At 34.7% G+C, this 27,088-nt stretch overlaps 1 protein-coding gene across 3 annotated transcripts in view; it reads right to left on the bottom strand.

Annotated features, from left to right (window-relative positions):
- Positions 1-27,088, bottom strand: part of LOC136830297 (octopamine receptor beta-2R-like) — a 639,505-nt gene that overhangs the window by 10,621 nt on the left and 601,796 nt on the right. For all 3 annotated transcript variants that reach the window (XM_067089696.1, XM_067089699.1, XM_067089697.1), the window contains exon 5: positions 13,429-13,972. In XM_067089696.1, the coding sequence (XP_066945797.1) occupies positions 13,429-13,972 (544 nt within the window). The remainder of the gene's footprint in view (positions 1-13,428; positions 13,973-27,088) is intronic.

Below are 27,088 nucleotides of genomic sequence, written 5' to 3'. Positions count from 1 at the left end.
TGTCCCCCATGCCAAATAAACGAATTATGATGGTAATCCGGATTTTAATACGGGTTAAATTTGCTGATAAAAATTGAAGATGGTCCTTTGGCTACCTGGTTTTAAATGGATGTTGAGGACGAGCCATCTAATGTCCTACTCTAGCCCAGACCAGAAGACAGCAAGAAAAAGGAAAAGAAGGGATGAAATACTCGATATATTCGCCTCTTAAAAGAAAGATTATGGGAGACAAGAAACAAGTAAAAAATATCGCCCCAGTTTCTTCGGCGCAATCGAGTTTTCTGTACATCCGAAAATAGATCCATCTTTCGGTAGTCTCGGTATGATGCTGTGTGAGCCGCGGCCCATGAAACTTTAACCACGGGCTGGTGGTGGCCTGTCCTATATCGTTGCCAGATGCACGATTATGGCTAACTTTAATTTTAAATAAAATAAAAACTACTGAGGCTAGAGGGCTGCAATTTGGTATGTTTGATGATTGGAGGGTGGATGATCAACATACCAATTTGCAGCCCTCTAGCCTCAGTGATTTTTAAGATCTTGGGGCGGACGGACGGACAAAGCCGGCACAATATTTTCTTTTACAGAAAACTAAAAACAGAAGCAAGAAGAGAATTCCAAAGCTTGACATTCGCAGGAGAGAAGGAATTTAATTAACTTCAATATTAATTAACGGGAACTGATTGATCGCTCTTGTATTCCCTGGCGGAGCAATAAAGATGAATGGAATAATATATTTTTCGTGTCAGGTGTATATACTTAGTGCCCAGCTAATGCCCCCTAACTGTTACTGAGGAAGACATGATTGATTGTTCCAGTACTCTCTGCTGGCGTCGCAATATTGTTGAGGCGGGGGAGAAAGTAACTTATTTGAATATTCCGATCATTTGTCACCTGAAGATGACATTTTAATGAACGCTTAAATATGAGTCAGGTGGGTTATTAAAATAAGTAATGACTTTTGATTGATGGATGCTCCTCATTAGTTGAGGAGGGAAAGGTGTTCTTAATCTTCAAACGCTGTTTGACTTAACTCAACACAGACTCAAACCTTCTCAGGCGGAAACTCTTTTCAAACACATTTTATTACTTTTTTTATTGCATTACAAAATCCTTCTTTTATCGTTGATGTTCAGTAAATCAAATCACTGAACAATTAGCCTGGACTTTGTCAAACACTTCTCAAACATATAGGTTGGAAAGGTTCAAACCATACTCGAACTTAAACCTGTAAACACCGACAAAACTAATCAAACATACAAGCTAAATCGGATCAAACATTTTTAAGATGAAAAGAAAAACTGTATATCAAATTGCTCGAACACCAAGTCCATTTATTTTCAAACTACGCGAAAATATAAACTCGATCATAATTCAAACTCCACTGAAACGCAGTTTCAATACAGAAACTTCAAACTCTCAAACCTTATTTAAAAACAAACTCTGTACAGATTCAAACCCTACTCAAACATGAAGACCTTTGAACAGATTTCTACATAAGTCTCTAAATATCTGTAGAGACTCAAACTCTATTCTGACACGAATTTTGAATTGTTTGAACTTTCATCAAACTCTGCCTCTGAACAGGTTCAAACCCAACTTGAACCTTGAATTATCAGGAAACATCAACATTTCTCTCTCTCTCTCTCTGATCAGGTCTCAATATCTATATTTCTCTTCCTTCTTCATTAAACCCTCCTCTCTCTCTCTCTCTCTCTCATCATCGATTAACACTCTTCCTTCTTCCACCTCTCTTTCTCTCTCTCATCATCACTTAACTCTCTCTACCTTCTTCCATCTCTCTCTCTCTCTCCAGGGTATCCATTTCTCTCACCATCACTTAATACTCTCCAGTCTTGAACTTCTCTGTCTGTCTGTCTCTCTCTCAAAACAGGTCCGTGTCTCTCTCTCTCTCTCTCTCTCTCTCTCTCTGACAATCACTATGACCTAAATCACCTTCCGGGGATTCATATTCATCGTGTTCCGTCATATTGTCATTTTCATCACGGTGATTCCCTACCCCCTTCCGCCACCGAGTCCGCTTGTTTGTGCCTGTTTGCGTTCTTTCTGAGCGTGTGTGTTCGTTTGCACGCCAGTTTGGCTGCGTGTTTATCTGGGAGAAATGCCATGGCGACACGCTAGTTTGAATTTCATGTTTGTTCGGTCTGAATTGATTAGGTAGAATGTTTGTTCAGTTTGAACCGGTTGAGTAGAATGTTTGTTCGGTTTGAAATGGTTTTGATATTTCCGTTTCCATCTATATATTTATTTATCTATCTATCTATTTGTAGGTATGTAAATGAAGTTTCTGTTCTTAAACACATATGACTTTTTATACTCAAGAGGTAATAAACCCACAAATATCACTTATTAATATCGAATTCCCTTTGCCTTATCAGTTACAATTCCCTTTGGTTGTGAATTATACCTAAGATTAAGAGAATTCGTTGTTAAGTGGTGTTATGGCTTTATGCATACACACACACACACACATATGTATGTATATATATATATATATATATATATATATATATATATATATATATATATATATATATATATATGATTTTATATCACATCACCGTATTCATATACAAGCATTAAGCTACAAACATCCTTTAATATCCAATTCACTCTACCTCGGAAATAATATATTTTTATATACGTTACCGAAGGGGAATTTTTTAGCTGATAATAAGTTCGTCGTCCCGTGGGCTCGAACCAACGAAAGACAAGAACTCAGGACTACAGTGACGCCTTTACCCACACGGCCAACAAGTGGGGTATATATTATTTCGAGGTAGAGTGAATTGGATATTAAAGGACGTTTGTAGCTTAATGCTTATATATATATATATATATATATATATATATATATATATATATATATATATATATATATATATATATATATATATATATACATATATATATATATATATATATATATATATATATATATATATATATATATATATATATACAATCACATTTTTTAGGCGACCAGAAATCGTAAAACAAGTATACAGTAACAAGCATTCACCAGAAGCTGGTATGCCCCCATAAATCTGGTCCATTTGTAAACATACACGAAGGCAGCATCCAGCAACCAGCATACGCTCCCACAGCGGACAAGCGACCATTGTAGCTGACACATCTAACGACACAATTTGACCCAAACGCGCTGAAAAGGAGTGACACTTATGAATCGCCAGTTGACGCCGAATGCCCTCGTTTGTTTGTCTTGGTGCGTTGTTTGCCAAGTCGAGAGCGTAAACAAAGGAGGAGGACCTACACCCAACCACCTAACCACCCACCCACCAATCCAGCAGCTCGGCCCAGCGTACAAAAAGCCATCACTCACGATGTAGTTCAGAGCATCTGACTAGGACAAAAGGTGAGCCGATCTGCCGTGTTTTCCACGGTGCCGGATCCCGAATTGATTTGCAGTGCTGTTGTTCTCTCTCTCTCTCGTATCATTACCTTTTTGTTCCATGTCTGTTTCTATGCCAACTCTCTCTCTCTCTCTCTCTCTCTCTCTCTCTCTCTCTCTCTCTCTCTCTCTCTCTCTCTCTCTCTCTCTCACGATTTTTTTCCCTCTTCGTCTGCGTGCTTATTTTTCAGATGTTTTCCAGATATTTCAACTCTCTCACTCTCTATCTTTTTCATGAACAAAAGACTGTTAATAAGCATGGCAGTTTATATACACACACACACACACACACAGTTTATACACATATATATATATATATATATATATATATATATATATATATATATATATATATATATATAAAGGAGATATGCTCCAAGAACATATTCCAATATGACCTTACTTAAAAACCACATAGAACATTTTAATTCATTCCTTTTCCTATTTGTGGTAGAGAAATTAATGGATACAATTTCGGATAATCCATCGTTGATTATCAACTTGTTATCTAAAGGATAATGGATATAACTGAAGGTAGGTATATACATATATATATATATATATATATATATATATATATATATATATATATATATATATATATATATATATATATGATCTATACCCTATGGATAACTGAGACGCTCTTATCCTTTTCTGTGCGAATTAAAAAAAATCCATTTATCCTATAATCCCTAGACTGCTCACCCACTAAAACAAAATCCATTTATCCAATAATCCTAGGCTGCACATCCATCAAAGTATAATACATACAGCAGGACCTAGATATCCCCAATTCATCCGGCATGGATATTAGCCACCTTCCATCCAACTCATCCACTCTAGGATAACTGGATACAATCGATGCTAAACGTGGCTGACGAAGAAAGGTTCCGAAGTGAGCTGAAATTCAATCAATCGAAATGCCTCTTCTCCATTTACCATTATGAATTGCCTATTAGGCATTAATAGGCAATCAGATCTCCCCCCCCCCGCCCCCGCTCCCCCTTCGCCCCCGAAACCAGTCGATAGCCATCGTGCCGTCGGTTAGGCAATCGAGGTGATTGCATTAGGTGGCCGTGGGTGTGATTGCCCAAGGTATTAAGGTCACTAAGTTTGAGTTTTCTAAAGGAAACCAGCTTTGTCTGTCCGTCCGCACTTTTTTCTGTCCGCCCTCAGATCTTGACAAACTACTGAGGAGGCTAGAGGGCTGCAAATTGGTGTGTTGATCATCCACCCTCCAATCATCAAACATAAAACTGCAGCCCTGTAGCCTTTGTAGTTTTTATTTTATTTAAGGTTTAAGTTAGTCATGATTGTGCTTCTGGCAACGATAGAGGATAGGCCACCACCGCGGCTCATACAGCATTATACCGAGACCACCGGAACATAGATCTATTTTCGGTGGCCTTGATTATATGCTGTAGCGGCTGTACGGAAAACTCAATTGCGCTGAAGTTTCTTCGGCGCATTTTTTACCTGTTTATTTCTTAGTTCGATTTATTTAATTTTAAAAGAACAGAGATTATTCGTTCACTGTTTTTTCCCTGAAGATATTCAAGTTTGGTTTTTGAGCATTTTTTTTATATAATTTTTCTCCTAGTGAGACATGGATTCCAATTTCATTACTTCTTTTTACTAAGAAGGTTTGTAAACTTTTATCTTCGTTTAATTTTACAATTCATTTGTCCTAAAACCGGAGTATAACTAACACAAACCTTATAACAAGTAAAAAATGCGCCGAAGTTTCTTCGGCGCAATCGAGTTTTCTGTACAGCAGCTACAGCGCATACTCAAGGCCAACGAAAACAGATCTATCTTTCGGTAGTCTCGGTAATATGCTGTATGAGCCGCGGCCCATGAAACTTTAACCAGGGCCCGGTGGTGGCCGATCCTATATGTTGCCAGAAGTACGATTATGGCTAACTTTAACCTTAAATAAAATAAAAACTACTGAGACTAGAGGGCTGCAATTTTGTATGTTTGATGATTGAAGGGTGGATGATCAACATAACAATTTGCAGACCTTTAGCCTCAGTAGTTTTAAGCTCTGAGGGTGGACAGAAAAAGTGCGGACAGAAAAAGTACGGACGGACAGACAAAGCGGCACAATAGTTTTCTTTTCAGAGAACTAAAAAATTATTTTCACCATCATCACACTTTTTTCACTCATGAAAAAGAGAAAACCTCAAAAAAAAATACGTAAAATATCCCAGAGTACACTAGATACAAAGTCAATCGTTATACGGTTAAAAAGTTTAATGTTGTAATTCATAATAACATTAATCCTTATAATTAATATCGAGACGAAAAATATCTTATTAATAATAACTTTTTATTCGATTCGAATCACCTTCGGGTTAAGATAACCTAAGTTAGGTCATGCAGCGTATGTTGGCTTTGATGACGTCATTATTTTTTTTTGTTTATTTTGCTTAAAGTCACAGACTGTCAAGAGGTCACAGCCTGCAGTGAGTCTTCAGTGGCAAACTGTAGACGGTAGTATGGGCGGAATAGAATTAATGTTTTTAAGTATGCTTTGTTCCACACTTACCAAAATACTTGAGACACCTCTCTCTCTCTCTCTCTCTCTATCCAATCCTAATAAATAAAGATTTGCATTTTCTCTCTCTATCTGTAAACAGTGATATAATTTCTCCCACACAACCAAACAGTTGTGGACCATCTCTCTCTCTCTCTCTCTCTCTCTCTCTCTCTCTCTCTCTCTCTCTCTCTCTCTCTATCCAATCCTAATAAATCAAGATTTGCATTCTCTCTCTCTCTCTATCTCTACCTGTAATCCATGATATAATTTTCCCCACACTTAACCAAATAATTGTGGCCTCTCTCTCTCTCTCTCTCTCTCTCTCTCTCTCTCTCTCTCTCTCTCTCTCACAAGTATCTCCTCCGCGGAGCCCTTGAAGCTTTCAGGGGGACGACACTAGAAGCCTCTCTCTCTCTCTCTCTCATCGGACTCTCAAGATCATCGAATCCTTAAGGCTCTGGATAGGAGTCAGACAGAGCCTCGAGGACTCATCGATTTTGTGTCACGCAGATCCGGTTCTCTGCATCCGTCGTTTTTCCCCTTTCCTCTCCTTCCGTCCGTCCGTCCGTCCGTCTTTCGTTCTCTGTTTGTCCGTCTTCCTCTCCCCCTATTGACCAATGTCTTTTAGTCTCTCTCTCTCTTCCTTTCACTTTTTTTCTCGCCGCTGGAATGTGTGTCTGACTTCATTTTTCTAATCTTTCTTCTTACTAGGCATATTCCTTCATAGGTTCTCTCTCTCTCTCTCTCTCTCTCTCTCTCTCTCTCCGTTTAGTTTTTCACTTTCTCTCACGAAATTATGCTTGGTTTATCAGCATTTTTTCTTTCTTTCTACAACGAACATTCGTTAAATGTCTCTCTCTCTCTCTCTCTCTCTCTCTCTCTCTCTCTTCCTATCGTTATCATTCCTTTCATTAGCCTCTTCACTTCCATCTTGATCTTCTGCTTTTTTTCCTGTTATTATTATCATCAAAACATCACAATAACAACACCGGTAATAAATAGGACGACGAAATTCATTCTTATAGATTTCTGTAAGCCATACAGATCTCCCCCACGCCAACTTATTTAACATAATACGCACTGAACCTCGTAAAGTGAAACTGGAACTAAAGCATTCGGAAAAGACCGCCCAACGCCACCTCTTCCGGCTCCGTGTGTTATGGGGGACCGTTCACGACAAAGAGCGGCGGCTAAAAAGAAAACGGGCATAGGGACTCGGCGCGAATATCAAGCCAGAGTTCCTCACCGAACGCGCCCGTCCATCCCATTATTACTTGGCAGACTTCGTAGTCAAGGCGATGGCAGCAGGTGCTATTATAGGGTTTCCCGGGGGAATATTTTTTCCCCAATGAACGGGGAGAGGAGACGGGTGAATGAAATGGAGATTATCTCTTCTAGTACGTTGTATTCGTTGGCGAAGCCTTTGAAATAAAGCGTCAGGGTTTCAAGCGCGAAGGAAGTTCAAGAAAAGTAGGGGAAAGGGTCAGGCATTCTGGTTTTCCGTGAATATGGAATTTAGGCCAAAGAACGAGCACTGGGGCCTATGAGGTCGTTCGGCGCTGAAAAGGAAACTGACAGTAGAAGGTTTGAAAGGTGTAACAGGAGGAAACCCTCGCAGTTGTACTAAGAATCAATTGTTAGGAGAGGGTGGAAGAAAGAATATGAAAGGAGGTGCAGTAAAAGGAATGAAAGAGGTTGCAGTTAGGGGCCGAGGGGACGCTGCAAAGAACCTTAAGTAATGCCTACAGTGCACCACATGCACTACCCACCTATGGGGCTCTGGTTTTCCGTGGGATTATGACGTCATCAAGACATACAACCACATGTAGATAAATAAATATGATCAAACACACACATATGTCAATCTATCTATCTATTTATATTTATACACACATATATATATACATGCATTAAAATTAATTTAAAATCTGTTGTGCTTGGCTATGTCGCTTGCAACCGCATCTCATTTGCAAGTTTTGAAAAGAAAGACAACTCTGTGACACACCTGTAAGAGGAAACTTTAAATTTCCCGAATCAGCTCTAGCTCTAAGCACACAGAGACACAGAGAGAGAGAGAGAGAGAGAGAGAGAGAGAGAGAGAGAGAGAGAGAGAGAGAGAGAGAGAGAGAGAGACGTGGGTTGGTTTAAGGTCTAAAAGATTGGGCCATATCGATTCTAGATCCAGGAAAACTACATCAGAGTCAGCTCAATGTGCTTGCAGTTTAAAAGAGAGAGAGAGAGAGAGAGAGAGAGAGAGAGAGAGAGAGAGAGAGAGAGAGAGAGAGAGAGAGAGATCCATACTGAATCTATATTGGGAACTACATCAAAGTCAGTTAAAGGTGCCTACAGTTTTAAAGAGAGAGAGAGAGAGAGAGAGAGAGAGAGAGAGAGAGAGAGAGAGAGAGAGAGAGAGAGAGAGAGAGAGAGACAGCAGGTGTGTATCTCTACCTGGAATTTTTTTTGCGAGCCTTAAACCCCAAAATGAGGGTCTTGCCAAAATGCTTCCCTTTTCCATAATGGATCCACTGGTCATTTAGCTCGGATGGGTCACAGGATATTGGTGGCTGTAAGCAGTCTGTTAACGAATTCTTTATTTTTTTATATATATATCCTAATAAACACTTTTCTTTATATATATATATTGAATTCTTAATATATATATATTATGATTTTTTTATATAATATCCTAATATTCTTTTTTTATATATATATATAATTAATTTTATATAACATCCTAATTTCTTCTTTTTTTTATATAATATCCTAATTTTTGTTTTATATTCTAATGAATTTTTTCCTTTTTATATATCCTAAAGAATTCTTTATTTTTTTATACATTATCCTAATGAATTCTTTCTTATTTTTATATAATATCCTAATTAATTTTTTTATATAACATCCTAATGAATTCTTTCTTTTTATATAATATCCTAATTTTTGTTTTATATATCCTAATGAATTTTTTCTTTTTATATAATATCCTAATGAATTCTTTCTTTTTATATAATATCCTAATGAATTCTTTCTTTTTATATAATATCCTAATGAATACTTTCTTTTTTATATAATATCTAATGAATTTTTTCTTTTTTATATAATATCCTAATGAATTCTTTCTTTTTTATATAACATCCTAATGAATTCTTTCCTTTTTATATAATATCCTAATGAATTCTTTCCTTTTATATAATATCCTAATGAATTCTTTCTTTTTTATATAATATCCTACTGAATTCTTTCTTTTTTATATAATATCCTGATGAATTCGTTATTTAGCTATATTATGTCCTAATGAATTCTTTCTTTTTTATATAATATCCTAATGATTTCTTTCTTTTTATATAATATTAACGAATTATTTCCTTTTTTTTTTACATAATGTCCTAATTAATGTTTTCTTTTTTATATACATCCCAATGAAATTCTTTCTTTTTTACATAATATCCTCATTATGTTTTCTTTTTCTATATATCCTAATGAATTCTTTATCTATTTTAAATAATACCCTAATAAATTCTTTATTTTTTTTTTACATAATATCCTTAACCCGGGAAGATGCCCTTTTGGCTCTGTCTGTTGGTAAAACTACTTCAGAACCCACGAATGCATTTTAAATAAATTTGGTGAAAAGATTTCCTGGGATGCTCCCCTCACAAAGGTAAGATTCTGTTGGTATGCGTGAAGCTGCAAGCGTCCATGAGATCTCATTAAAATCGGGTAATCCGTTCTCGAGATATGATGAAACTCAGACCCACAAACAACTGCCAAAGTGGAGGTTATATAAGTGGTTGACTATCATATTTCCAATTCAAGTTCTTCATCATCAGATAAAAATGATAATATAATATGAGATAGAAGAACTCAAGGAATAAAACGAGAGAGAGAGAGAGAGAGAGAGAGAGAGAGAGAGAGAGAGAGAGAGAGAGTTACATTTATCATTGTCTCAGATTCAGGGGAATAATAATAATAATAATAATAATAATAATAATAATAATAATAATAATAATAATAATAATTATAAAAACTATTTCCCTATCTTCACATGATTTGTCATTTCTCTAACCACAGAAAAAGAATTACTAACAATAGAAATTATAATTAATAATAATAATAATAATAATAATAATAATAATAATAATAATAATAATAATAAAACCATTCCCTTATCTTCATATTTTTTGTCATTTCTCAAACCACAGAAAAAGTAATAATAATAATAAAACTATTTCCTTATCTTCATATTTTTTGTCATTTCTCTAACCAGAGAAAACGAAATAATAATAAATAATAATAGTAATAATAACAAAACCCAAATGAAGTGTTTTCACTCACACCCATTTCCCACCGAAAAAAAACAAATCCCAGTTAATGCTGTATTTCACCAAAGGTTTATTCCACGGTCCGATGGCCCCGACCCGCTTCTGTTATCCAGATCTTTCAATTCCGACGCCACGGTTCAAGAAACAAAGCCACCGTTATTCCCGATAAAAAAAAATGTAATTAACGCCGTGAAATGTAATTGAAGTTTACGTTGCTGGATTACATCACTTTCTGACGTGATCTGATTACGCCAGAATTGCCAAAGAAATTAAGTAGCTTGGGGGAGGAAATAATTTGAGTTTTATTTATTTTTTTTTTTTTAAATCAACATTGGTTTAGATTTGACTGATGGGATTGCGTGCTAATTCAATTAAATTCAATGGTGAGTTAAGCTGATTTAAAAGTGAATTGAGAATGGCTTCTAAAAGGAACTGAATTTCAATTCAATTTCAACAATTGAATTGAAATTGACTTTAGGAAGCTACAATATCTGATAAGTGCAAATTAAGTGGCTAAAAGTTTTTACAATTACAACTGAAATAAAAGAAGTCATTTGTAGGATGGAAAGTAAAATAAATGAGATTTGTCAATTAAAAATGAACCCAGAAATGAAATTAAATGAATGTGTTTAAGAAAGAAAATCGAAATCAAGTAAGTGAATTAAAAGCTTATATGAATAAAAACCGAATTTATAAAATTGAGTTAAAGGTTTTTATATAAATAATAAAAAATGAATGTATAAAAATGAATTAAACTAAAAGCTTTTAAGAATAAAAACAGAATTTATAAAAACGAATTAAAGGCATTTATGAATAAAAACTGGATTTCTAAAAATGAATGAAAAGCTTTTATGAATAAAAACCGAATTTATAAAATTTGAATTAAAAGCTTTAATGAATAAAAACAGAATTTACAAAACGAATGAAAAGCTTTTATGAATAAAGACCGAATTTATAAAAACTGAATTAAAAGCTTTTATGAAAAAAACCGAATTTACAAAATGAATAAAACGCTTTTATGAATAAAAACCGAATTTACAAAATGAATGTAAAGTTTTTATGAATAAAAACCGAATATATAAAAATTGACTTAAAAGCTATTATGAATAAAAACAGAATTTAGAAAAAGGAATTAAAAGCTTTTATGAATAAAAACCGAATTAATAAAAAAGGAATTAAAAGCTTTCATGAATAAAAACCAACCCACAAGAATGAGTTAAAGGCTTTTATGAATAAAAATCGAATTTATAAGAATGAATTAAAGGCTTTAAGAATAAAAACCAAATTTACAAAAATAAATGAAAAATTTTTATGAATAAAAACCGAAATTATAGAAATAAATTAAAAGTTTTTATGAATAAAAACCGAATTTATAAAAAGGAATGAAAAGCTTACATGAATAAAAACCGAATTTACAAAATGAATGAAACGCTTTTATGATAAAGACCGAATTTATAAAAAGGAATTAAAAGCTTTTATGAATAAAAACTAACGTACAAGAATGAGTTAAAGGCTTTCATGAATAAAAACCGAATTTATAAAAATGAATGAAAAGCTTTTATGAATAAAAACCGAATTTATAAGAATGAATAAAAGTTTTATGAATAAAAACCTAATTTACAAAAATGAATTAAAAGTTTTTATGAATAAAAACCGAAATTATAGAAATAAATTAAAAGCTTTTATGAATAAAAACCGAATTTATAAAAAGGAATGAAAAGCTTACATGAATAAAAACCGAATTTACAAAATGAATGAAACGCTTTTATGAATAACGACCGAATTTATAAAAAGGAATTAAAAGCTTTTATGAAAAAAAACTAATGTAGAAGAATGAGTTAAAGGCTTTTATGAATAAAAACCGAATTTATAAAAATGAATGAAAAACTTTTATGAATAAAAACCGAATTTATAAGAATGAATAAAAGCTTTATGAATAAAAACCTAATTTAAAAAATGAATTAAAAGTTTTTATGAATAAAAACCGAAATTATTGAAATAAATTAAAAGTTTTTATGATTAAAAACCGAACTTATAAAAATGAATGAAAAGCTTACATGAATAAAAACCGAATTTACAAAATGAATGAAACGCTTTTATGAATAAAAACCTAATTTATAAAAAGAAATTAAAAGCTATTATGAATAAAAACCGAATTTATAAAAATGAATTAAAAGTTTTTATGAATAAAAACCGAAATTATAGAAATAAATTAAAAGCTTTTATGAATAAAAACAGAATTTATAAAAATGAATGAAAAGCTTAAATGAATAAAAACCGGATTTATAAAAAGGAATTAAAAGCTTTTATGAATAAAAACCGAATTTATAAAAAATGAATGAAAAGCTTTTATGAATAAAAACCGAATTTACAAAATGAATGAAACGCTTTTATGAATAAAAACCGAATTTATAAAGAGGAATTAAAAGCTTTTATGAATAAAAACTAACCTATAAGAATGAGTTAAAGGCTTTTATAAATAAAAACCGAATTTATAAAAATGAATGAAAAGCTTTTATAAATAAACACAGAATTCATAATAATAAACTAAAGGCTTTATGAATAAAAACCGAACCTACAAAAAATGAATTAAAAGTTTTATGAATAAAAACCGAAATTATAGAAATAAATGAAAAGCTTTTATGAATAAAAACCGAATTTATAAAAACGAATGAAAAGCTTTTTGGAATAAAAACCAATTTATAAAAGTGAATTAAATGTTTTTGTGAAGAAAAATCGAATTTATAGCAGTGAATTAAAACCTTTTGTGAATAAAAACTGAATTTATAAAAACGAATTAAAAGCTTTTATGAATAAAAACCGAATTTACAAAAATGAAAGAAAAGTTTTTATGAATAAAAACCGAATCTACAAGAAAGAATTAAAGGCTTTTATGCATAAAAACCGAATTTACAAAAATGAACTAAAAGTTTTTATGAATAAATCCTGAAATTATAGAAATAAATTAAAAGCTTTTATGAATAAAAACGAATTTATAAAAAGGAATGAAAAGCTTTTATGAATAAAAACCGAAACTGATAAATGAAAAATAAAATGTATCAGTAGATTTTGAACTGAAAAAGAATTCAAGTGAAAGAATTGAATTTGAACTCTGGAATTCGCCTCCTTACCTTTCTCTCCCGTTTCATCTTGTGAAGCGAAGACTGCTTCTTCTTCGCCTCACCCGCCTCGCTGACGCTCATGATGGCGTCCGGCCCCACGCCCGCAGAGCTCTTCCTCACGCCCACCCCTAAAAACCTCCGCTTGACGCCCATGGCGTTCTTGCCGTGCTTCCCGATGGGCGTGCTGCCCGGCGATGGCGTGGGCGTCGACTCGTCGCTGTTCGGGATGTCCATGGCCCTTCCTCCCCCTCCTCCTCCTCCTCCTCCACCTCCTACACCGCCTCCGCCGGCGACTCCTTCAGGAGGCTGGTCGAGGCAGGACTCGGTGATGTTGAGGTTATCGAAACTGGTGGTGGTGCCGTTGGTGGTCGCGTCCTTGGTGGACCCCCCACCCACACCACCGCCTCCGCCCACGCCCACGCCGCCGCCGCCGCCCCCGCCGCTGTGGCCCCTGCTGGCGTTGCTGGGGGCGTCGTCGGTGATTTTGACGCTGCCCCTCGTCATGCCGTTGATGTGCAGGTGCTTGTTGAGGAGAAGGGCGGCCACGGTCGATCTGGAGGAGGGAAATGGAAAAGGAATGAACGAGGAGGTCGGACCTCTCTCTCTCTCTCTCTCTCTCTCTCTCTCTCTCTCTCTCTTTTATGAAGAATCTATTCGTCACTTTTACCGGATACGTAGATAATTGTAATAACCACAATGACCTTTTTATTTGTCAAATTCTTCACACTTTTTATGTAAGGTTGTCACAACAAAGTCTGAGATGCGGAGGGCATTGTGGTTATTACAGTTACATATGTACATACTACATACATACAAACATACATACGCGTACATTCATACATATATGTATACATATTTATTTATGTTTATTTGTAATGTACATATATGTGTATATGTATATATATATATATATATATATATATATATATATATATATATATATATATATATATATATATATATATATATATATAATGTGTGCGTGCTTGTTAATGTATGTATTTTATTAGAAGACACGATTGAAATCTAATGGCATCTCTTAAGAGAGTATGGATGTATTTTGGCTGTTACATAAGACACTATTTTTCTGTGACGCAAAAACAGAGTTCGTATCATTATACATACAACATAAATCAAATGAGATAATTAGCAATTATCCCCATAAAACTGGGACGCCAAAGGGGATGCAAGGAGAATTCTATAAAAAGTTAAAAAAAATCTCGACTCTTTTTCTGGTAACACTGATTCTGAATCGTGTCCTTTTCACTGAGGATGCAGGATTACCAACATAACACGAAGCTGTAAAAAGTTATTATGTACACTAATAATTAAATATTCTCAGCCTGCGTAAAGGCAAGAGGAAGAATGATTAATATTTTGGTATATTTCTGGCGTAGCAACTTGCACACGAAGTCACACGCTGAGTGAAATGCCTCTAATTTAATATTGTAAATAGTTGGCATTCCTGGAGTTTCAGTGGTCGCTGAGTGCAAACATTACGATTCCTTCAAATTTATTTTGTCCATTCATAGATGCTGCTTAAAAAACGAAGCCTAATGCAACAGTACATCCAATAAAATACTGTGCATCAACAGTACACCCTGAGTTACCAATATCAGAAGTGAACGAAAGAGGCGCTGATTGGCTAAAGCACAATGAATAGTTGAATACTGTTGGCAAGCAAAATGAGTGTTACTGTGGGCTATAATTCACCTACGGATGAAATCTCCCTCAGAAGAAATGAAAGATGAAATTTATACAGAACTGCTCGTTGTTGTAGATGACATGCCAGAAAGAGAATTGTTGTTGGTGATATCTGAATATAAAAGTTGGTAGGAGCAATGAAGGCGAGGAGGATGTAATAGGTAAGGAAGGAAGCTAAAATTGGGTTCATTTCATAAGTTTTTGTGCACCTATAATTTGGTGATTGGAAGTGTTCTTTTCCAACAAAAGGACACCCATAATACACTGGGACATATCTAGATGGCAGTCATAGAAATCAAGACAATGCTGTTTTAATTTGAAGAAACATTAAAAATTCATAAAGCTTGCTTAACAGACTAAATCATATATCTAGAAAGACGGGACTCATGATAAATCCACGAAAATCAGAAGTATTAAGGACAGATATTGGACAAAGGGATGAAATAACATTCAATGGAAAAAGAATGAATAAGATTCCATCTTTCAAATGTTTGGGAACAATTATATTCGATATAGGTTCTCTGAAATTGTAACTTAGTTAAAGTATAAACAAGTACAAAATGCTCCGAAGTAGTTTCTTCGGCAAAATCGAGTTTTATGTACAGCCGCTACAGCGTATAATCAAGGCCACCGAAAATACATCTATCTTTGGGTGGTCTCGGTATAATGCTGTATGAACCGCGACCCATGAAACTTTAACACGGCCCGGTGGTGGCCTATCTTATATCGTTGCCGGAAGCACGATTATGGCTCACTTTAACCTTAAAATAAAAGCTACTGAGGCTAGAGGGCTGCAATTTGGTATGTTTGATGAATTTAGGGTGGATGATCAGCATACCAATTTGAAGCCCTCTAGCCTCAGCAGTTTTTAAGGTCTGAGGGCGGACAGAAAAAGTGCGGACAAAATAAAGCGCAGACGGACAGACAAAGCCGGCACAATAGTTTTCTTTTACAGAAAACTAAAAATGCAAATCAAACTAATCAAATACCTGTAAGTCACCAGAAATATACAACAATTGTGTATGATAGTGAATATCGTGTTTAAAACGTACTACGACAGTTTCATTCGACAAATCTTCATGTAAAAAAAAAGAGGAAAAAAAAAAAAAGCTCTTTGAGTTTCAGGTCGACGAGCCTAAATTAATTATGAATTCCATAATTTCTCCCCCGACCACGCTGCAAGAGAATTCCCGCCTTATTTAGGAGAAAAAGTTTTGAATTATTGGCCAGGAAATTATCTCATCATCATCATCATCAGGCGGTTGCGCAACAGTGTCGTGACAACAACACCTTAAAAATAGCTACGAGAAGAAGAAGAAGAAGAGGAGGAGGAGGAGGAGGAGGAGGAGGAGGAGGAGGAGGAGGAGGAGGAGGAGGAGGAGGAGGAGGAGGAGGAGGTACCTCTATAATCCCTTTTAAGACGCCAAGTCGAGGGTAAATAAGAAAAAAAAGGAGAAAGGTACCGTGACCATGACTACAAAATATTTTGCGGTCGTACCCCCTCTCATTTCTTTCAAGGGATCTTTTGAACGGCTCTCCCTTTATACTCCTCTTCTCTCTCTCTCTCTCTCTCTCTCTCCCGCCTTTAACCTTTTCCAACCTCCTAGTCATCACCAGTTCCTCCTCCTCCTCTCCCTCCCCCTTATCTCCAAATAAAGGGAGTACCTGATCTCAGACGCTCATTATAAAGTGAGCTTATTGATTATGCGGTTTCTTCTTCTCCAGGAAAGAGTAGTTTCCCCCTCTCCCCACCCCCTGCTCCTTCGTCAGGGGTAGGGGCTAGGGACTGGTGACTTAGAGACTTAGACACGGGGCTAAAGACTGGGGTCTAGGCCGATGTTGAATATGGGGAAGAGTGATACTCGTGCGGGTTTGCTCTGAAAGACTGAAGTGGGCACGTATCTTTTCCACGTTTGTTTACATTGAATTCATAAATAAAAGTCACAAACATGGAAGCACTAAGGATCCCGGGTAGTCAAATGATGAAAGGGAAACTTCAGAATTAGAAATGACACGTACATAAGTATTTAAGACATAAGAAAGTTCTGTCCATCGATCTATATCACTAATTGTGCATTTTCACATAGTTATATTTGTATTTATGCATTTACCTACACGAATTTAAATGGCTAAAATCTATGAATATTTTACATTATATTTCTGTACTGAGTTTTCTTGGATGAATTCACTTTGTAGAATCAAACGTATTGAATTCTTCACAGTGGATTCTTTTCCGTGATTGGTCTGAAAGGAAAGGAATTTTCCTGAGAATGCTTGAATTCATTCTACGAGCCAGTCTTCATTGCATGCAGTGCATTACTACCCTAATACTATTCTTCTTGCATTTTAATACATTTTTATGTTTATTAATTGCTTTTTTAATATATCTCTTTTTTCTTTATTTTTAATTCTTAATGAACACCATATTCTTTCGAATTTTCTGCATTTCCCATATGAATAGGGCTCCTGAATAATAATAATAATTTTACTTATTCCTAATAATAACATAGACTCCATATTTCATCTCTTGTCATAAGCTGAAAAGGATTTCAAGTCCTGTCTCACTCAATACTTGGATAGTTCCTCGTTGGACTGGTCGGCACCGTTCTCCATAGCACTCTGCAGATCCGGGTTCATCTCCTGAATTTTATATCTGGTGATAGAAAATTTCTCGCTATAATAACAGACACAGTTCATCTTTCATCTATTGCCAAAAACAAATAAGTTGATCTGGCCATTCTAGGAGAGCTGTCAGTAGTCTGTAAAATCACTCAGTTTTTTCCTTTTTGGATGTAAACATCCATCCAGGATCTGCATTTATCAGAAAAGATTGCATTATTATTATTATTATTATTATTATTATTATTATTATTATTATTATTATTATTGAACCCTGTTTACTATTCTCCCAAAGAAGGAGATGAACCTTGTTCATATGGAATGAGCTCTCCTAGAGAGCTGGCGAAGGATTAGATTTATTTTCCGTGGCTAAGAACCAATTGGCTACTGCAACGGGAACAGTTTATTCAAGAATCCAAAGAATTATAGCGAGTGTTAATTTTATCAAGAAATAAATTACTCTTACGCAACAGAAGATAACAGGAATAAGAGAAAGAAAGATCAGTTATGAGAAAAGAAAAAAAAATGACAAGATAACAAATAAAAAGTTAAAAAGGAAGTTAAAGACTAAAATACGAGGAGGATTGTTTTAGTGTGGCAACGCACTGCGTTGCTCTAAATGGGAGTTCTCTTTTCCCAAGAGTAAGTGCGAGCTACTCGCTTTGCAGAGCGTCGGAATTCACGGTCTTCTGAGATACAGACGCGTCAAAGAGGTCACGCCACATAGCCAGACCACCCAGCACCAGAGGGCACTCGTTACTTTCAACACTAACCTGTGTATGCAATTCCAGGTATTATATATTTATTATAATATATTCCTGGTTTCGACGTTCATTGATTTCATGGGAGCTGCAGATTAACTTTCCTTACTTCCATTGTTGTTTTGTTAAGTAATTCTTTATTAAACAGTTTATATATATATATATATATATATATATATATATATATATATATATATACAAAATCCACGATGTAATCCATGTAGAAAAGAAACAATGGAGCACTGCAAGGCCTTTCGACTTTCTGTCCTTTACTTAGCTAAGTGAAGGACAAGAAGTCGAAAGGCCTTGCAGTACTCCATTGTTCCTCTTTCCTTCGTGGATTTTGTCTATATAGATATATACATACACACACATATATACTATATATATACATACATATGTATATATATATATATATATATAATTTATATATTTATATATATATATATATATATATATATATATATTCTTCAATCATTCATATAGGCTTCTATATGAATGATTGTTCTCGTTAAGTAACATTACACGCCCACAGACATACGTATATATATACATATATCAATTATGCCTGTCCTTTACTTAGCTAAGTGAAGGACAAGAAGTCGAAAGGCCTTGCAGTACTCCATTGTTCCTCTTTCCTTCGTGGATTTTGTCTATATAGATATATACATACACACACATATATACTATATATATACATACATATGTATATATATATATAATTTATATATATATATATATATATATATATATATATATATATATATATATATATATATATATATATATATATATATTCTTCAATCATTCATATAGGCTTCTATATGAATGACTGTTCTCGTTAAGTAACATACACGCCCACAGACATACGTATATATATACATATATCAATTATGCCTGCATTAGTGTAATGTATACATGTATACATTATATATGTAGATATACATAAGTAAATAATTCCAAAAACCAGTAGATTCCATCTGTATGCTTCGACCTTGAACAAAAAAAGAAATTCTCTCCATTACCACAAACCCCTCCTCCCCGCCTCTCTTATGCCTTGGTATTTCGTGACAGAGAGAGAGAGAGAGAGAGAGAGAGAGAGAGAGAGAGAGAGAGAGAGAGAGAGAGAGAGAGAGAGAACGTATCCATAGTGACGTGCCAGCGTTACTTATTTAGTCTCTCTCTCTCTCTCTCTCTCTCTCTCTCCAGATATAGTGCGAGCTAACAACTTACTGACCTCATAATGAATTTATTCTTGATCGTAGACTGGTTAGTGGTAGCTGGTTTGTTTTTAGGCTACAAAGGCCTTATGCCGGCACGGGCGTCTTCCCATAGGAAGTTTGGTAAAGCGTTAAAGGGAATAAGAAGACTGGTGTGGACCTCTGGGAACATACTACTTGACCACACGAACCGTAATTTGGTTATTTCATTTGCTAATATGAAAATATTTTGAATTGAATATACGTGTATGTATATATATATATATACATATTATATATATATATATATATATATATACATACATTTATATGTTAATATTTTCTAATGTTGATATTTCAATTGAGGATAAATGTATTTTTCATATTTATAGGATAAATGTATTTTATATATATTATATATATATATATATATATATATATATATATATATATATATATATATATATATATATATATAATGTTAACATAATTTTAACTGGAAAACGTTTTCAGTCCCAGGAGTAAATGTATTTTTACAAATTAACAGTATTTGCAATTGAAAATTCATGGTTTGATTTCAAATATTTCTTTGCAATTGAAAATATATATTTACTTTCAATTGCAAAATTTATTTGAAAGTAAAAAATGAGTCTTCAATTAAAAAATATTTATTCGTAAAAATACCTTTATTCATGGGATTTTCTAAATGTTCCTTTACTTAAAAATATATAAATAAATATATATATATATATATTATATATATATATATATATATATATATATAATATATATATAATATATATTAATATATATATATATATATAATATATTTATATATATATAAATATATACACATACTTTGAGTTTACTGTCTTTAATTCGACAAACATCTGAATTTTAACTATATATCTTGTTGAACATTACAAGCAAATACGAAGTCCACTGTGGGATACAAAACTCTTATCTCAGCTTCAGGCAAGCTTTTGTTTTAGTTTTCTGTAAGAGAAAACTATTGTGCCGGCTTTGTCCATCCGTCCGCACTTTTTTCTGTCAGCACTTTTTCTATCCGCCCTCAGCTCTTAAAAACTACTGAGGCTAGAGGGCTGAAAACTGGTTTGTTGATCTTCCACCCTCCAATCATCAAACATACCAAATTGCAGCCCTCTAGCCTTAGTAGTTTTGATTTTATTTAAGGTTAAATTTAGCCATAATCGTGCTTCTGGCAACGATATAGGATAGGCCACCACCGAGCCTTGGTTAAAGTTTCATGGGCCGCGGCTCGTACAGCATTATATTGAGACCACCGAAAGATAGATCAGATTTATTTTCGGTGGCCTTGAATATACGCTTAGGCGGCTGTACAGAAAACGCCATTGCGCCGAATTTTGTACTTGTGTTTTTGCCTGTGTCGTGTAGGAAGGAAAATATTTCTTAAACCTTCGACTGTTTCGTATCAAATTGTCTCTTTAATATTCATCAGCTCTTAATAATTCAGAACACCGGACTGACTCGTGTCTGTTGAAATATTAATATTTTACTTGAGCAAAAACAAAATAAAAAATAAATAAATAAATAAAATTTGTCGTGAACATAATATTTTTTTAAGTCTATACAACGACTTGAAGACAATTTATCTTAAGAAAAAAATATTCCTCATGGAAAGTAATTTCTATTTTAGTGGTAAATATTTAAAGTTAATAATAATAATAATAATAATAATAATAAAAATAATAATAATAATAATAATAATAATAATAATAATAATATTTATTATTATTATAATAATAATCGATGTCCAAAGTCATTTTATGTTTTCCATGAACTCAGTATATGTAGATGTTGAAATATAGAAATATATATATTATTGTTTTTTGCCTTTTCATTGCTCTCTCTCTCTCTCTTTAAAACCCTTCTGCAATGCTTTGTCCCTATCTATTGCTTATCTAATTACGTACTCTCTCTCTCTCTTTAAAAGCCTTCTGCAATGGTTTGTTCCTCTATTTTTCTTATTTAATTACTCACTCTCTCTCTCTCTCTCTGTGACTCGTTCGCTCAATCTTATATAACCCTCCCCTGCTGGCATCCTAACCCTCTCCTGCTCTCACCCCTCTCTCTCTCTCTCTCTCTCTCTCTCTCTCTCTCTCTCTCTCTACGTCATGTCTGACCTACTGTGGTTCATCAAATTTTCACCGTGAAAAATGAAAGGTGACATTCTCACAAATGGGGGCCTTTTCCACGGTAGTTTTCTGTTCAAAGAAGTAGAACAGGAACTATGAAGTTCAAGTACAGGAGCCTGATTCTTTTTATGTTTGTGGAACATTAAATAGAAATAAAACAAGTAAAAAACTTCGGCGCAATCGAAATTTCTGTACAGCGTATAATCAAGGTCATCGAAAATAGATCTATCTTTCGGTGGTCTCGGTATAATGCTGTATGAGTCGTGGCCAATGAAAAACTTTAACCGCAGCCTGGGTAATATCGTTGCCAGGCGCACGATTATGTCTAAATTTGACCTCAAATAAAATAAAAACTACTGAGGATAGAGGGCTGCAATTTGGTATGTTTGATGATTGGAGGATGGGTGATCAAAATGCCAATTTGCAGCCCTCTAGCCTCAGTAGTTTTTAAGATCTGAGGGCGGACAGAAAAAGTGCTGACAAATAAGCATCTCTATAATAGTTTTATTTTACAGATAACTAAAATGATTTCTGAATCCAATGAAATAAACTAAGCAGACACATTACGACTAAGAAAGAACACGGCTTCTAAAGTCAACTGATCTCAGAGCGAGAGAAATCCCAAGCAAAATGGACAGAAGAACCACGTAAGCTGCAAACAATAACATCATGGAAATAGTGAAGAGGTGAATACCGGAGCTCACGAAAAAGGAAAACACAAAGCCCCGCAGACCAGACCACGACACTGAGTATCTCGGGAGATACAGAATCCGCGGCGAGAATATAAAGTAGAACCTACTGTAAAGGACGAACCGCGACTTTATGTAAGCCTCGCCACAGATAAGAGGGTAGACAGGAATACGTGGTGATCATTTATATGTTCCTAGTAAGAGCTATATAAATATCTGTGACAGATGCTATTGTGTCATGCTATGGTTTAAATGCTAGATATCTGGACATTATTATTATTATTATTATATTATTATTATTATTATTATTATTGTTCAGAAGACGAACCCTATTCATGTGGAACAACCCCACCAATTGGCCATCGATTTGAAATTCAACCTTCCAAAGAATATGGTGTTCATTTGAAAGAGTGACAGAAGAGAGAAGGAATAGTTTACATTATTATTATTATTATTATTATTATTATTATTATTCAGAAGATGAACCCTATTCGTATGGAACAAGCCCACCAAAGGGGCCACTGACTTGAAACTCAAGCTTCCAAATGTGGCGTTCATTCGAAAGGAGTAACAGAAGGTAATGGGAAATACAGAAAGAGAAGATTACTTATTAGAAAAACAGATAAATGAACAAATTAGTAAATGAATAAAAATGCAAGTAAAATATTAAAAGGCAAGTTGAACTGTATAAAGGTAGCAATGCATCGCACCTTCGCTGAGAAAGAACGTACAAGAAAAGTTTGATTCCCCAAAACTTGCGAAACATGACGGGGTCAGAGATGAATTTGCAGAGGTGAAACGTCTACATTTTAAGGCCCAGACATTGCAGGATATAATATCACATGGAAGAACGAGTTTGGATAAATCTTAAACTGTAGCTAATGAATAAATTGAGGCTGTTCTAAGGATCGTATGAGAGTCCAGGAAGGGAGAAGATCATCGTGAAATAAACAGATATGATATTAATTCTGGCTTTTCTCAGATGTGAAAAATAAAACTAAATAATTTTATTTATAGACTAATCACACAGAGACGAAGCAGGAGTGAATAACTGGATAATAATACCTGTACAAACAGAAATAAATAGTAAAAGAGAAACAAAAACAACCGGATAAAAGTTATGGGCAAGAAAAGAGTAGACAAGAAACTGACATATAGCAATGAATAACCCACAGCCCTTTGTTGTTCCTCTCTTCGGCGTCCACATCTAAGCCGCCATCTTGGAAAGAGATCCCTCCGTGGGAAGAGGAAGGAAAGGTCATATCCTTCTGACCTTAATCAAGTGGATCGTTTAAGCTCGTGTGAGTGTTTCGATGCTCGTTTCTATTTGGGGAATCTCTGTGTCGTTGTTTTGTTTTTGTCAGTGAGGTCAAGCGATTCTTTAGATAGAGTGTTTTCGAGTATGTGTGTGTTTGTGTTTTTATATATTCGTGTGGGTGTGTTTTTTGAGTGTTTTGTAGATATAAGCTGGGTGTTTTTAGTACTTCCAATCGTCGACAACAAAGCTGAGAGGATGTTATAGAATGAATTTACAGAATTTAGACCAAAGGCCACGCGCTTGGACCTATGGGGTCATTCAGCGCCGAAAGGAAAATTGAGAGTTAAGAAAGAGAATATGAACGGAGGTACAGTAAAAAGAATGAAAGGGGTTGCAGCTAGGAACCTTAAGTGATGCCTACAGTGCACCGCATGAAAAGCACAGACAGATTTTTCATAGATTTTACACATTTGTGAATGAGTGTGAGCGGGCGTGCATATCTGAGAGATCTGTCTTAATGAGACGATTTGCTTCAATAAACTACAAAGAATTCTTGTCTATTATAAGCGATTGTTGGGAAACGGAATAATGGCACTTATCGTTAAGTCTACCTTGAGCGCATTTGCGCGACCATTTGCATTGACGATGAAATCCAAAATCCAATGAAGTTTCAATGAATACGATTTCCTTCTGGTAGGTGTAGGCACATTGCAAAACCTACACACACACACACACACACAAAGTGTATTTGGTTTTACATACAAATACATGCATGCATACATACATATATATATTTATATGTAAAAGTATTTATACACACGCATATATATGTATGTATGTATGTATGCAGTTTATATATATACATACACATATACACATACCTATATACATACATGTAAGTATGTATGTATTTGTATGTAAATAAGTACGTATTATGTGTATGTGGGTTTTGCTTAGGCAGTCTTCTTAAATATGTGTATTATCGAAATCTATCTCCACCTCTCTGCCCGGAGACAAGAAACATTTCTACTAACAAGCGTATAAATATGAAACAAAGTAACAGAGACGCAAAAATGGACAGGCAAGAAAATAAAGAGTTTCCACTTGCATTGTGATCAGTTGACGACAGAAACTCGGGAATAAAATTCTTGAAGAAGAAGAAGAAGAAGAAGAAGAAGAAGAAGAAGAAGAAGAAGAAGAAGAAGAAGAAGAAGGAGAAGCCACTTGCAATATGATCAGTCGATGACAGCAACTCAGGAATAAAATTCTTGAAGAAGAGGAAGAAGAAGAAGAAGAAGAAGAAGAAGAAGAAGAAGAAGAAGAAGAAGAAGAAGAAATATGATCCGTCGACGACAGAAACTCTAGAATGGAATTCTTGAAGAAGAAGAAGAAGAAGAAGAAGAAGAAGAAGAAGAGAAGAAGAAGAAGAAGCCACTTGCAATATGATCAGTCGACGACAGAAACTCAAGAATAGAATTCTTGAAGAAGAAGAAGAAGAAGAAGAAGAAGAAGAAGAAGAAGAAGAAGAAGAAGAAGAAGAAGAAGAAGAAGAAGAAGAGAAAAAATAAACAATCGTTTGCTTGCCTCTCCCAGCCTTCGCATCAGAAAGAGATTAAGGCGGCCTTCCCAAGATGGCGAGCGAACTTTGAAGGGAAATTTTTCTTCAAGAATGGATACGGGTATCCTAATGTTCTTTTACTAGACCAGACACGGAGATGATGTTAAAATGGAAAAGAGAGAGGGGATGGGAAAAACGATTATCCTCAATCTGCTTTGTTACATTTTCGTCATTTTTGTATATGGAATATTGAATTTTGGCCCAAGGCCAAGCCCTGGGACCTACAAGGTCATTCAGCGCTGAAGCGGAAACTGATGGTCGAAAATCTCGCAGTTTTTGTATAAGAGGAGTTAGACGGGTTGCACAAATTAGCGACCTCACCGGAGGCCTTATCTAATGAATGTGAAGATTACCTCGTCGAGGGCCTCCCGTTTTGATGGTATACCTCCTAACGAAGCAATGAACACTGATGTCTTAGCTGCGACCCACAACAGGCGATTAACAACTGAGTGTAAAGACAATGCTTAGGAATATTTTATTTTTATGGAACGCTCCCATCTGCCCCTACTTGTCCTGTTCGGGAATCGAACATGGGTTGTCCAGTAGAGAGCTAGACACGCTACTACAAAGTTATGAAGCCACAGAGAGAGAGAGAGAGAGAGAGAGAGAGAGAGAGAGAGAGAGAGAGAGAGAGAGAGAGAGAGAGAGAGAGGGAGAGTAATTATTGTTTGTTTTCTTCTAATATTTATTATATTTTTTCTTGAACAAGCAAAATGGTTCTAAAAATACAATAAAAAAATTGATGCAACCATTTCATCCATAGCCTGACTTCCAAAAAAAATAAAATAAAGTGAATTTGCCACGATCGCAGGTCTCACGTTGTAGATGATAAATGAAAGGACAAATAAACCAAATTTAGGGAATGGCCAACAGCTTTTAGTAAGCCTCATGAAAAAAAAGAACAGGAACAACTATATAGATCCGTAGAAAACTTTACAATATATATTTTCTTACTATGGTCTGCCAGTTTAGTATTGGGAGGGCAGTCACGTTCAGCGCAACAGTTTCCACTTTCATAAAGAGAAAAGTGACTGGACTCTGAAACAGCCTAGATTCGAGTCTATTCTCTGCCTTCCGGGAGCAAGGGAGGTTTTTTTTTTTATTTTTATTTTGTCTTGACCCGTGCTTGCTTTAGCTTTCTAGACCTCAGGTCACAGAAAGCATTTTTCACTCAGGTCTATTATTCCCTTCGACCTTTTTCGCTCTTTGTACATTTGTAGCTGAATTGCAAACGAATTTGTAAGTTCAATTTTTGTCCTGGAATCCTTGATATGCTCCTTATTGAAAACTAACAGAAAATAATTTAAACTTACATTCGTAATTTATCAATTCAGTTTTGTTTTAAAACTCATGGTACGTTCATTATCACACTAAATCAATATATTTTATCCTTTTATCATAAATTATAAAATCAATGTCGTTTTAAAACTCATGGTAAGTTCCTTATCAAAGTAACACAAGAAAATATATATCCTCTTATTCCTAATTTATAAATTCAGTTTTGTTTTAGAACTCTCTGCATATTCCTTATCAACAACTAACTCAAACTAATCTATCCCTTTGTCCAGAATTAATAAATTGAGTTTTTTCGGAACACTTAATAGGTTCCTTATTAAATACTACCCCCAAAATAATCTAATCTTT

The sequence above is a fragment of the Macrobrachium rosenbergii genome, chromosome 46 (assembly GCF_040412425.1).
Source record: "Macrobrachium rosenbergii isolate ZJJX-2024 chromosome 46, ASM4041242v1, whole genome shotgun sequence".
Taxonomy (NCBI): Eukaryota; Metazoa; Arthropoda; class Malacostraca; order Decapoda; family Palaemonidae; genus Macrobrachium; species Macrobrachium rosenbergii.
The sequence above is the reverse complement of the archived record's forward strand: the minus strand, read 5'-3'. Positions and strand labels throughout refer to the sequence as shown.